Source organism: Thermobia domestica, chromosome 6, assembly GCF_964235325.1.
Source record: "Thermobia domestica chromosome 6, izTheDome1.hap1.1, whole genome shotgun sequence".
NCBI lineage: Eukaryota > Metazoa > Arthropoda > Insecta > Zygentoma > Lepismatidae > Thermobia > Thermobia domestica.
This window is the reverse complement of record NC_137459.1, coordinates 189,011,411-189,026,354: the sequence shown is the minus strand read 5'-3', so window position 1 is coordinate 189,026,354 and position 14,944 is coordinate 189,011,411. Positions and strand designations below refer to the sequence as shown.

Genomic DNA, 14,944 nt, shown 5'->3' with positions numbered 1-14,944 from the left:
TTCGTAAGTTACATTTTTTAATTTTAATTTTGTTCAATCACTTCATATTTTTACGGATCGTATGTTATACATACTCTGAACAAATTTATTTGTGAACGTTTTAAAATTGGTGTTAATTATTTGTTTTTGAAAAACACTTTTCGACATTTATACCACATGTATGTGAAAAACTTTTGCATGTTATGATTTGCGTTTGTAAAACATTTTCTGCATGTTATGATGCTTGTATGAAAAACACTTTCTGCATGTTATGATTCGCGTTTGTAAAAACACTTTCTGCATGTTGTGATTCACTTTGTAAAAAACATTTTCTGCATGTTATGATTCGCGTTTGTAAAACACTTTCTGCATGTTGTGATTCACTTTGTAAAAAACATTTTCTGCATGTTATGATTCGCGTTTGTAAAACACTTTCTGCATGTTGTGATTCACTTTGTAAAAAACATTTTCTGCATGTTATGATTCGCGTTTGTAAAACATTTTCTGCATGTTATGATGTTTGTATGTAAAACATTTTCTGCATGTTATGATTCGCATTTGTAAAACACTTTCTGCATGTTGTGATTCACTTTGTAAAAACATTTTCTGCATGTTATGATTCGCCTTTGTAAAACATTTTCTGCATGTTATGAATCGCGTTTGTAAAATTAGTTTCTGCATTTTTATATTACATGTATGTATGTAAAAAGTTGTTGCATTTTTAATCATACTATAATATTACTTCATAGTATGCATATTTAAATTCATTATTAGATCAGTTTCTGTTTTTATTTGTATTCTTTTTTCCCATTGCAAAGTCGGTGTTAATTTTTTGTTGTTGTTGTTGTATTATTTAATATCTCGTAATTATTTAATCGAACACTTTGTGTGAACGTATTAAGAATGCGATGAACAATCTTATTTCGTTTTACTTACCGTAATACTCTTACATCAACATAGTTATGTAGTGTTAAATAATTACTATGTAAAATACTAAGGACACTTAAGTGTGAACTTAAAAAATCCTTTCTCATTGCAAAGTCAGTGTTAATTTTTTTTTATTGTAAATATATTAAAAAGTTTCTGTGGAACTCTGAACAATCTATGATTGTGAATATAATAAAAATTCTTGCAGAAACTCTGCTTACTTTTCTTAACACAATACTCATAAAGTGTAATTCATCAAATATTTGTTGCACAAATTCGTTCTTATTTATTTATGTGGATCTTTCGTTACATAAACTCTTCTTATTCAGGGTATGTTTTGTTTGTTACACAAACTTTAAGGATCTATGTTTCAAATCGCAAACTTGTAAAATACTCATCAAACTTTTAAATACTTCAAAGTATTAGTAAAATCAAGAAAAATATAAAACACTCATCAAATACCAATTTTAAACGATAGAAACCGTAAATGAGTTTCACTTTGTAAAATGCCAATGATAGCTTTTATTTAGGAAAGTTTCTTTTATTAAATAAAAATCAAGAAATGAAATTCGTATATATTTATTTGGAGATAAAGATATATACAAGCAAACAAGTATAGAAAATAATATACATGTACAAACACACACACACACACACACACACAGAAATAATATATACAGATTATATTACATACAAAAAAGAAATCACTTTGTCGCGTTTCTATCTTTTTCTAATAAAATGTTCACTAGTCCTTCAATATAATTTGGGTTCTTTAATAAGTTGTCATAGGTTTCATGAAATAAATGTTCACTTCTTTTGTTAGCAGAATGCGATTTCACATAATTTGAATACACATTGTCTCTCACATCTTTGCTTGCCATAATTTTCCATGCTTCTGATTCGAGAGTTAATATATTCACAAGAAGGCACCTGTGCCCGAACTGATTGAAATAATGTAGGTTACAACCGGGGCAGAGTAAAACTGTATCTGGTTCCCACTTTAAAATACTATCTTTAACACAGGTTTCACTTACAAAGTCACTATTACACTCGCACTGGTACTGCACACGCAAATCCAATGGAACCTTTTGGGGTGAAGATGGATACTCCAACGGTGAAACACTTGGTGATGGCGTGCTGGGTTTGCACTCTTCTATCTCGTTGAATAACTTACAAATTTCTTCCTCCTCTTCCTCATTAAATAAATCAGGAGATGTTGATCTTCCTTCTTCTGGAAGTGTCCACTTTATCGTTGGAACTTGAAACTTTTGCTCCGGTGTTCCTGCTACTGATACTGGTGAAGTTGTTCTTGATCCAACTGGCGAAGTTGGAATTAATATTGGCTCTTCTCTTAAATCAATGATTTCTTCCTCTATAATGACATCTGGAGAAGCCGGTGAGCAAATTTCTTCCTCTATAATGACATCTGGAGAAGCCGGTGAGCAAGTTTCTTCCTCTATAATGACATCTGGAGAAGCCGGTGAAAAATAGCAAGTTTCTTCATCAATAAACAAGTCCGGAGATTCTCTATGCAATTTAAACTTTTTGTTGGGAGATTCAACATAGTCAAATGTAGAATCCCAATCTACTTCGTTGCAAAGTTGAATTTCTCGCTGTACTATACTGGTAGACGAATCCATGATGATACTATGTCAGTCTTCTCATCATACCCAGTATATAAGGAAAACTTATGTCGACGTCACATCACGTGGTACTTTAAAACACGCCCATTACATCATTTAAAATATTTTCAAATGTACTTCCCCAATTCTCTATACAACTTTCAATAGGTATAAGGGACGGAGAAAACATATACTTACATTGCATTTATGTTCTCATGTATCATTTATTGATCAAACATTCTTTTGAAACAACATTGTCAATATTATTTACATTGTGTTACGATCATTCACATCTTACAACGGTATTCCCTCAATAATGTTATTCATATCCTGTACTAATCACTTAAAATGTTATCTACGTACAAAGAAAAGTGTCAACACAATTCATACTGCAAAACTTCTTTTGTGTTTTCATTCGGTATCATATCAATGTAACAATCTTCTATTGCATTCAGTACCCCTTCATGTTTCAACAGGATCAACACTTCTTTCGTATTTCCGTTCGGTGTCGCGTCATGTACCACAATTCGTGGTGCCAAACTTCTTTTGTATTCTTCGTCAACAATGTTTTATTACTGTGTTATTATCTACCGTAACCTTAATCTTCTTTGTATTCACCATCAACATTGTTTTGTGTTCACCTAACGCATTACCAAACTTCTTTTTATTACTCTGTTGGCACTCTGTGATGTTTACCTGTCACGACCTCAATCCTCTTTGTATTCTTCGCCGACAATGTTTTTTATTGTCATTTCACATACCAATAAACTTGTTTTTATTACTCTGTCGGTATTCTGTGATGTTTATCTACCGCAACCTTATTCTCCTTTGTATTCACCATCGACATTGTTTTGTGTTCAACTACCCTGACGCCAAACTTCTTTTCTATTACTCTGTCGGCACTCTGTGATGTTTACCTGCCACGACCTTAATCTTCTTTGTATTCGCCGTCAACAATATCTTGTGTTCAACTACCATGACGCCAAACTTGTTTTTATTACCAATTAGCATAGGGGCATGATTCAACATGTTTACCTGCCACGATCTCAATCTTCTTTGTATTCGCCGTCAACAATATCTTGTGTTCAACTACCCTGACGCCAAACTTGTTTTTATTACCAATTAGCATACAGGTATAATTCAACATGTTTACCTGCCACGACCTCAATCTTCTTTGTATTCGCCGTCAACAATGTCTTGTGTTCAGCTACCCTGACGCCAAACTTATTTTATTACTCTGTCGGCACTCTGTGATGTGTACTAAACGTGTCGTCGGTTTTCCTTTGTATTTGTCTTCATGTTTTAACACGCACCTGTTACCCAACAACGCCATCTTTCCCTGTTGCACAACCAGTTTCCAAAAAGCGCGCGAAAAGTTCAGTTCATGTCTTAAGTTCAGCAGCGAAAGACGTACAAGAACCACGCTCTGTATATGTACCAGCAATGCTTATCATACCGCACTATACATATTCTATACACAAAATTTCTAGTATGCTCACACAGTGTTCGAGAAAATAAAAATACGATCCGTCAAATTAAGAAGTCCCGCATGAATAAAGTTTATTCCCTCCACCATTTTAATATGATCACAATCAAATTTAACAACGAGTATTATTATAAATAATACGAAAGAACAAAAAAAAACAAGTTGCTATGCAAATGGTCAAATTAATTAATATATAATCACAATCAAATTTAACAACGTGTATGCTTTAGCATACGATTTGGGAAAAATAATAAGGAGCTTGTAGGGCAAGCAATCCGTAAAATAAAATGTTCCAATTAATTTATTAAAAGAATTAATTAATATAATCACAATCAGAGATTGTTCTATGGAGTATGCTTTAGCATAGGATTTGGGAAAAACATAATATTTTTATAATGAGCTTCTAATGAAGCGATCCAATAAATAAGCAGAGTATGCTTTAGCATACAATCCAATAAATAAGGAGCTTGCTTAGCAAGCAATCCAATACAAATTGTTCCAATTAATTTATTAGGAGAATACAAATAAAAGAATAATTAATTTGATCATAGCATAGCTGTTAGAAACAATCCTATCAAAATCATGTCCTTCATCCTCTTTTCTAGAAACTACTCCATCCCTCCTAACACTCAACCTTTTCCAGGAACCCGTCTAACCACCTAACAAACAGGGTAATAAAACCACCTCCCCCTAAACCTCCCCAAGGCCGACACGGCCATATTGACATCGAAAGTCGTTAGGTAATAAAGCAATTAAGGGGGCAATAAAATCTATTGTCTACGACTTATAGCTTCAATACTACTAATTAGCACATGTTTTTACTTTGTTATATTTTCATACGTACCTTTAAAAAAATAAACACTTATTTTGTATATTTATAAAACTGGAATGCGATAGCCTTATATCGATATTGAATGCTTACCTTAACAACACTGCTGATATCAGGTGCTGTTGTTAATATATTTCTCTCCTGGGTTACCATTTCAGATAATCTTGGTGATGCTAGTATTAAAGGAATATTGAAGGCATGAAGAGTAGTGACAGTTTCTCCAACTACATCGGGACTTCCAAGACCAATTAACCCTGCAACATAGAAAACACATTACAAAATAATAGTCAATCTAAGAATAATTCAAGAAGGCTACATTTTAAAAAGAAACTAGACTAATCATCCACGATACAAAATACTAGCGTATGCTTCAGCGTGTTATCGCTGATGATATATACCATCTCATCCTCCACCTGCGTTCCATTCCACTTTATTTTCCATACTGAATAGAAGTGAATAACATACTACTTCATAATCCCGCGTTCAATAATTTTGGTAATCTGGTTATATCAAACCTTCCATTCTCCTCAGTGTTCGCACCTGGGAAATTCAGACTAATCTAGATTTTATGATGAAAGGAAAACATTTACAGACAATTTCAAAATTCTACGTCTTATAGTTTTGAAGATATGGCGAACAAATATATTTTCAAGCCCCTTCCCCTTTTCATATATATATATATATATATATATATATATATATATATATATATGTGTGTGTGTGTGTGTGTGTGTGTATTGTGTATGCCTGTGTGGAAAAATGGATCACCTTCAAACATTCAAATATTTCTCCCGACCTCAGTTTACAAAGATACAAGATTGAAATTTTGGACACGTATTTTGCACATAACAGCGTATTCTTCTTAAGAAAAGTCAGATCCCTACGTGTAACTAGGCCCGGGCCGGAAGGGCTCAAAAATTTTTTAAAAATATATTTTTTTCGAAAAATATCCCAAATTTACCCGATTGTCACGTTTCTAGTGTATAATACGGAAAAGTGAGTGATACCTGTGAAAAGTACGATCTGTCCTGAAAAATCGAGGTATGAACCATGATTCTACGATAAATAGTAAGGAAGCAGTAGCCGTTAAAGTGAAAGTCTAAAATTTACCTCAAAACGTGGAAGTCCTAAAAGGGTTAAGAATCTTCGGAAACTTGAACGTCGAGAAATCGAAGCCTCTCATTCCCTTTTACGATACGCAAATCTCAAAATCTCGTCTTACCCTAGGCACTTTGCCACCCTGTATAATGGCGTCATTTTCCGCTCCACCGCTTTCTCCAGAAAGAACAAACCTTAAAAGCAACGATTGTAAGTATGCTACCCCATCATGAACAACGAAACGGAAGGAAAGGGCACTTGCACTCAGAAAGGTCTAAGCACTACAATCTCACTGTGCTTGTTTTTCCTTTAAACAATAATCTATTATTCTAGTGAAAGATAAAGCAAACACACCTGCAAAGGAAATATTGTTATAGAGTTCAATATCGAGCTTCAATCTCAATATACCAAGTTTGTAATTTCAAGGCAACAAGCTCTTATCTGGATTTCTGGAATTTTCTTCTAGATCTGTTAAAAAAATTAAAGGAAACTTATTTCCACCTTAAATTTAAGAAACTTGTTTGTGTCAAAGACAAGCCTAGTTTTTATATCAAAACTGTGATAACTAACTAAATGGAACAGCTGTTCGCAACTGTTCGAGAATTAAATTCTTGTATTTGACAATAATCAAGCAATTCATGTTGGGATTTGTTTGATCATTTGCTTTAGTATTGTCCACATGACCTTAAACTACATGAAGTCTGTTTCCAACAAGAAATATTTATTTTAAATAATATAGTTATAACAAATGTTGCCGCGCCTCGAAATTTGCCGCCTCGTGCAAATGCATGTGTTGCATACAAAGGCGTACCCACCAAAAAAATTTCTGGGGGCAGAGTACCCTTCACTCAACATTGTGGGCCAAATTTAAAGAAAGGCTGATGTCACTGCACCCCCCCCCCTTAATTTTCAAAATGTCACATAACATGAATTAAAGTGCCACAATTTAGGATAGATAAATCCTACCAATGGTGGTAACAGGTTCTATTCCAGCGATACAGAAAAATCCTATTATGGTACTGTTGACAATATTTATTATAATTAATGGGATTTCCAGGGCGATGATATTAATTTGTAGCATTCATGACAGTACAAAGAACTTATGATCAGTGACTAAGCATATTATTCAAGTTCATGTTTTCATTTATGATTTGTATTGTTTCTCATTTTGACACTGAAATTGGGTTTAAGTGTCCTGTTAAAAAGCTTCAACCTCTGATAATATCCCTAGCCACCCAAGAAAGGCAGATCCTTCTTCAAAAAGCCGCAAAAGCTCAGTTGCTGATCCCGAAGATGTGTTGACAATTCCGTCAGTCTTCATCTTTTCCAACGTAAAGAGAATTCATTCATAATGTTAAACAACTCCCATTATTAGATTAAGCCTACAAATTCACCTAGTGGGACACAAGGATTTAAAGTTTACAATGTTTAACACGAGACCACCAGCATTAGCCTCGATTAGAGCAGAAAATCGTGACCTCACTGAAAGTGACTGCGAAAACAGTACTCATAGTTCGTGCACCCACCGCAACGAGTTTCTCACTACTTCTGACGCACTACAGGCACCCTTAATCACAAGATTAATACTGTGAGCTCCACAATGTACGTACACGGCAAGAAGTTGCTGTTTACATATAATAGATTGAACACTACTTCCAGAGCCATCACTCTTATCTCCAGAGCCATCATAAACTTGTCCACTGAGTTGAACAATGGAAAGCTGGGGTCTCACCATCTCATCCAGAATAACTGAAGCTATAAACTCACCAGTAATTTTTTGATATACTGTAGAAAACAAGAAAAGTTTCATGAGAACAGAGATCTTTATCAACTCACCTGGCACAAGTACTTAATTGTTCTTCGCCATTCACATCACGGGAACCATCAGGCACGAAAGAGAACAGAGGAGGGTTTTGAGATTTGTTACATATATGAAAAGCAATTTCTTGGCCCATGGTTTCGAGATTTCATTTTGGATTTTAACATCCATAAAATTACATCTCTTCATGTTTCCCTTTATCCGGCTCTTCAGTTGTAGAAAATCTTCAGAGCAAAGGCTCATCAACTGAAATAAATTCCTGAACCGGGAGCCATGTCCTCTAAATGCGAGTCCTTGTCTTGCAAGATAACGTATACTTGAGATTACATTTTTTCCAGGAATTTCCTGGCTTTCAGATGTTGATCTAAAATTTGTCTGTTTAGTTGGTTTTCTATCGGATTTTTTTCTCTGCGTGTAAAGCGGAGCACCTGATTGAGGGCATGCCTGCGAGAGTGGAAGCTGTCATCAAGGTTAAGTGTGGGCTAACACCACATTGAATTCCAGCAATACCGATGGAGGGCGCCACGAACTTGTAAGTCATTTTCAGCCAGGTGTCCGGATACTTTTGATCACATAGTGTATCTAGTAAGACTCTTTGAAAGTAAAGTGTGAACAATGATGAATGAAACAATAATATTTTCTGCTAATGACTGATCATGTGCACCAGGAGGACAACAAAAATGCGTGTGCGGGAGGTGTAGAGGTCAACCATCTATGGGATCAACCATCTATTTCACATCACAAAATGGACATCGTCGACATTCAGGAAATGTTCGAAACAGATCATTAACTTTCACCATGAACACCGAATGAAAAATGACGCGCCATAGTGATCAGAAACGTTCGCATAATCAAGATCGAACGCGAACTCCTTCGGAGTTGCAAACTCTTCCGGACGTTCAGCTAGGTATCCACTCTCAAGGAATGAACATACAATCATATTGGTGTAAAGTGGAGATAAGAACTGGTGGAATGTGATGACATGCCACCGAATGCAAAACAGTCTGTCGTGGATCTTATCACGAAACTGGTATCCTTTAAGGCATAGCTGCAATAGTGCGATAATTTATAGGCACGGAAAAAAAAACATCCAGAGGCTGAATTTGTCTAGTGGTTCCACGTGTGAATTCCAATGTCACACACTTGCCAGAAGAGAGAGTTTGCTCTAAAGGAGTATGATTTTCAAACGCAGTCCAGGAATCAAGCAAAAGCACATTATTTTGACCAGCTATTGGCCAAAAGCAGTGCTCATAACATAGTTGTAGTTCTCTTAAGCCCATTTTTCCCCACTCCTGCTTGTTTTGAAGTGAATATTTCCTACTCCCCTTACAAGATCACTCACACGAGATACAGTCGTAGGGGGAAGAGCACTTACAACTTCCCGCAGCACAATAAATAACTTTCCAGCCAATTTACAATCCAGATTAACAATCGACATAATTGTATACAAATGCGTTAAGGCATAATTGTATACAGATGCGTTTGTTGGTCTTGATACAACTCGCTTGGCACACCTAATTTCCAGGGTCCATTTCATATTAATTTCCTCTTCAAATAACGATTCGTCGGAGTTCAAAACAAATTCTTTAGTGAACGATGGGATAAGTTTGTTTATCTCATATATAAATTGTCAGGTTAATTCCGTAGTCTGCTATGCAGCGTTCAAGTGACGCTTTGTTTGAAATTTCGTTATCTTACGTCTTCCAATCCTGTAGTAGTTTGAAATTATACACCCATCCACTACTCCACTTGAAATCACTGTAACCTCTATCTGGCGCAATTTGATGTCCAAACGTAGTAGGTCACTATCATGTATATCCTGTAAATTGTATCAAGCATTCTTGAAACGCGCAAGCACCAGTTTTTGTAACAAGTGCGCCTTGTCCTCCCTTGAATATCTGTAGTTTTTCTTATGCACTACATGGTCATATTGCTGCGGACTTATTCGAAATCTGTTCATATGTTTTTTTACTATGCTGCGGATGATCACCTGCCCGTTGTCCAAGGTAATTATCTTTTGTACCTGCTCCTTGGACTAATTGTCCTCTACTACGTTTCTCTGGAGACAGGATTTGTGGCTCGTTGTCGAACAAGGATGATGAAAAACATGGCTCGATACCTGTTACACTATCACTTTCACTTAAGCACGAATCGTCATCATTGTACTCGTTCACATTGTTCGCACAGTCGAGAGTTTACAACAGCACACTTTCCACTGACTCCGTGCAGAAACGCTAATATTTCATCTGCCACTTCTTTCTCACTCTGCGAAATTTCTTGGGTTCCTTTCTGACGAAATGTCATTTCGGCAACTGTTGTAGGTACAATGCAATGTTTGCTTTGTTAATCGTTACCATTTCTGCTGTGTACGAACACCACTAGCACTGTTGTGCGTTACGCCTCGACTAAGCAATTCAAGTACGCTTCATAGCCTCATGCTGTGGTCACCATTGGATACCTCCAGTCCCGTCTTTTGTCGCCATAAGCAGCCAATATTGTGATTGCAGGGTAGACAATATGTGGGACGTCGAATGCCGTAAACGTCATTGGCCATTTGCGACCTCGCACTCAAGGGGTTCCTTGTCAGTTTGTTCATAGTTGCAAGGAAAATACAAAGTGCAGTCATGTTTTCATATTAAGAAATGCCGTACTAGAAATATACAAAATAAAGCAAACGAGACAAAAAAATAGATGATAGATAATAAAGGTAAAATTGTTGTACAATTTAAGGAATTATAGGATTAGAAATGCTGGTGGATACTGGTTCAGATATCAGTTACGTAAATTTAAGTAGCTTAAGTGACACTATGTTAAGAAAAGTGAGACGTTGTTAATCTACTGTTGCTCAAGATTTTAATAACTTTGAAATACACACAGTAGGAAGTATTATGCTTCAAGTTTCGGTTGAAGGTTTTGACATTACTCATACAATAACAGATGAGGTGGTGAACACATATTCAGAAATAATAGATAAAGCACTAAACGCTCACGTGAAATTCATTTCTATCAAGGTCTCAAACTAAAAGCAGCAAGTAGTAGAAAATACGAACTTCCCCTTAGATGCGAAGTGACTGTAAAAATTGCAGTAGACAAAAACAGAATAAATGTTGTGTCAAAGTTAAAATTATAGGAAGACTTATTTTTACCAGAAACGTTAGTATACATGGAAAATCATGAATGTATTTCTTGCGTCCAAAATTTAAATGAGGAATAAAAGGAAGATACAATCCCTATATTAGACTAAAATTTTCAGTGGGAATAATTCAAGCGAAAACATGCCAAGCATTTGTTTACTAAAATAATGTAAACAATATGATACTAAATTAGGACGATGTCTAAACTTATTAGAGAATAACCTAAGGATAGATAATTGAAATAAGGAAGAACGATCATCAATTTCAGAATTATCTACGGAGTATAACGACTTGTTTTATATCGAGGGAAATAAATTAACATATAACACCATTGAATATTTGACTTGTATTAAACCAGAATATAAAAGCCATAGTAATCCTTATCGTGCTTCAGAAGCACGCAAGGAGGAAGTAGAAATGCAAATTTCAAAATTACTAGATGAAGGTATTCTATCTCCAAGTAAAAGCGTATGGAATTTTCCAATTTTGGTAGTTTCCAAAAAACTCGATGCCTCAGAGAAATCGAAATTCCGTATCGTAATTGACTATGGGCGGATTAATTTAATGACATATGAACCATGTTACCCAGTTCCAATCACCACAGAGATCTTAGACAACTAGAGAATTCAGTTTACTTTAGATCTAGCCAGTGTGCATCTACAATTAAAAATGAGAGAAGACAGGTGCGAAACAGCATTTAAACACCCATTACGGACATTACGAATATAATAGAATGAGTTTTTGACTTTGTGGAGCACTTGCCACCTTTCAAAGGTTAATGGACATTGTTCTTTAGGGACTAACTGGATTAAAATGTTATGCATATTTAGACGATTGCTGTATCTACTCAAGAGACTTTAAGGAACACATAGGTCGTCTCGAAGAAGTATTCGATCGATTTAGAAAACACAACCTTAAACTTCAACTGGATAAGCGCGAATTTTTACGAAAAGAGGTAACCTATTTGGAACATAGAATTACGAGTGAAGGCTTGATGCCGGACCCCTGATTAGTAGAAAAGGTATTAAAATTTTCCACGCCTACACGTGCAAAGAAAGTCAAAGTATTTCTAGGTCTCGCTTTCTATTAAAGGCAATTCCTTAAAAAAAACTTCAGTAAAGTAACTACGTAAACAGCTTAATTCGCTCTTAGAAAGGATGTGAAATTCGAATCGAGTTACAAGCAAATAGTTGCATTAACTCACTTAAGAAGAAGCTAACTTCTCCTGCATTTATGCACTACTCGCACTTTAGTAAGTCCTTGAGTTCTCAACAGATGCATCTGATTTTTCAATCGGATGTATTCTTTCTCACGGTAAAGTAAATTCTGACAAACCTATTGGTTTTGCCAGCCGAACTCTGAATAAATTGGAACGAAATTATCCCACTACTAAAGAGAATTTCTCGCAATAGTTTGGGCTGAGAAATTATTCCCCGTTTATATCTTAAACAAACCGACAACTTTTTTTCACAGATCATAAGCAATTACTATGAGTTTTCAATGTAAAAGAGCCGAGCAGAAGGTTGCCAAGATGGTGTATTACGTTAAAGGAATACACATACGGGATAGTGTATCGTACAGGAGTAGAAAAAAAATGTGGATAGAAATGTGTGGAATTCAATAATTAGAGACGGAATTTTAGATAGTGAAACACGTTTACAGATCCTTACTCAATTTCATGACTCAAAATTGGGAAGCCATCACGGAATTCGACATACAATCGAAGAAAAGTACATTGAATTAATGGTATTTCTCAATCTTCATGGCCTAAAATGGTCAAAGAAGTTGAACTGCATATCAAACATTGAGATTCGTGTCAGAAATATCGTTAACCAATCAGCGATTAAAATGCCGATGACAAGTACTCCACTGTCATCTTTTCGACACATGTGCAAATTATCTTGTACGGCCATTGTCGGAAACAGAAGAGAAAAATAGATACATCTTAACATTTCAAGATGAACTTTCTAAATTCTTAGTTGTGGTGCCTACCCCCCAACAAGACGCGGAAACTGTAGTGGAAGCTTTAGTTGAGAAAGTTATTTTTCTTTATGGAAACCCTCAAATAATTTTGTCGGATCAAGATAGAAATTTTACCAGTGCGGTTATGAAAAAAGTATGCGAATTACTACAAATCAAGAAAATTCAATCTAGCCCTGTTCAGCCTCAAACAAATTTTGTGGAAAGATCGTATCGTAGTTTAGGTGAATACCATCGTCACTACATCTCTCAAAAACGTACAGATTGGGACATATGGCTACTTTAAGCGTTATTTTCATTGAACATAAGCCCTCACTCAATCACTTCATACACCCCTCATGAATTAATTGTATGGAAATTAGCGAACATTCCGAGACTGTTACAAAAGAAATCTAATGAGGTTAACTACACATACGATGACTCTGTATGTTTTGCGGGAAAGATTGTAAAGAAGTTATGATTAGACTACACATAAGTTGAAAGAAAGGAAAGAGAAAAATAAACAATACTACGACAGATCAGGTTACGTAGAAAATTAATTGTTCAAGCCAGGTGAAATGGTGTTATTGAGAGATGAAACCGTTAGAGGAAGTCGTTCAATGAAATTGGATTACCAACTTATAGATTTATTTCAAGTGTTCAAAGTTCATGGAGTAACTATACCATTGGACGTAAAAAAGCCAGTGGTTGTAAATGCTAACCGATTAAACCTATTACTAACCAATAAAAATTTCAATATCCATCCTTACACTATGTAATTCCTTGCAGATACCATGAACATGTGAATTACTACTCTTGCACATTACTACGTTCATGCTATTCTCATTAGTGGTAGCGGCGGAAGACATGAATTCGTGAGTGAGGTTCAATTGTACAATAAGCCTGTCACTATTTGTCAAACATTTGAATCAAGCTGTAATGCATGTACAGAATTTACATAAGCCAAGTCTAGAGTAATATATGTAGACTGAGTTCGGAAATTACCAAGGTTAGATAATATCCAGGGAAGATTTAATAAAATAAAAGACTTCCAGTCTTTGGCGGTACAAATAGTAAGACCACAAATACGAAATAAACGAGGTGTTTTTATTTTTGGAGGTGAAGTTAGTAAAATCTTGTTTGATACGTTAGATGTAAAGTATGCCAAATATTATACGAGTCAAATTAACAAACTTCAAGAACAATATGATTTTTTTTTGAAAATCACTGAAGAGTCAATGTTTCTAGTTAATTCAATACTTAAGACAATCAACAAAACGATCCTCTTATAGCCTCAAATGAAAAGGTTTCACAAAAGGCTTTTGAAAATGTTAAGATTATTGCTAGATGCTTTCAGGTTACGAAAGAGTTCAGTAAGACAGAGTGGGATCATTATATGCATACGATTGGCATGTTAGTGATAGAATGAGAACCATCATATGAAACTTTTGTTCAATCAACCTTGCATGCTCAAAAGGGTATTGTTTCCCCACAAATAATGGCAATTAGGGAGATCATGTATATTTTCAAAGCGAGCTCTATTATCGCTCGACTGTTATCCATTCCAATTTCACTCGGAAATTAAGTTGAGAATGCCTTTCTGAATAGTGGACCTTAATGTTCTTATTAATGATGATAAATTGGTTTGCATTATACTTTGCCATTAACAGACGGTTTTATATATAAACTTATCCCCTTTTCAGTACACATAAAAGATAACTATTTATTCACTCAACCAGCAAAAACTTTTTATATTACGGATATGTCCAAGCAGTATTATGAAAAATCGATAAGTTAACATTTTTCAAATGCTACTCAGTCACTAGCCTAATGAGCGTTTGGGGTAGTCCCATTAAACCAGTGCACAAAGAGAATTGTAAAATGAAATTAACAGATGAAGTAACCTTGATTCCCTCACATTATACTATGGATTCAGTTAGATAGTAGTGAATGGTACACAGGGCTGCATTATTTCGGTTGTGTTGTGTTTTTCAACATTGGATGACGGATTCATATATATATATATATATATATATATATATATATATATATATATATATATATATATATAATCTTGGTGTGCTTAATCCA

At 35.1% G+C, this 14,944-nt stretch overlaps 1 protein-coding gene across 4 annotated transcripts in view; it reads right to left on the bottom strand.

The window, feature by feature from the left end:
• LOC145688367 (metabotropic glutamate receptor 5-like) overlaps nt 1-14,944 on the bottom strand; it is a 420,659-nt gene that overhangs the window by 50,133 nt on the left and 355,582 nt on the right. For all 4 annotated transcript variants that reach the window (XM_081762517.1, XM_081762520.1, XM_081762518.1 and 1 more), the window contains one exon: nt 4,937-5,097. In XM_081762517.1, coding sequence (XP_081618643.1) covers nt 4,937-5,097 — 161 coding nt within the window. The remainder of the gene's footprint in view (nt 1-4,936; nt 5,098-14,944) is intronic.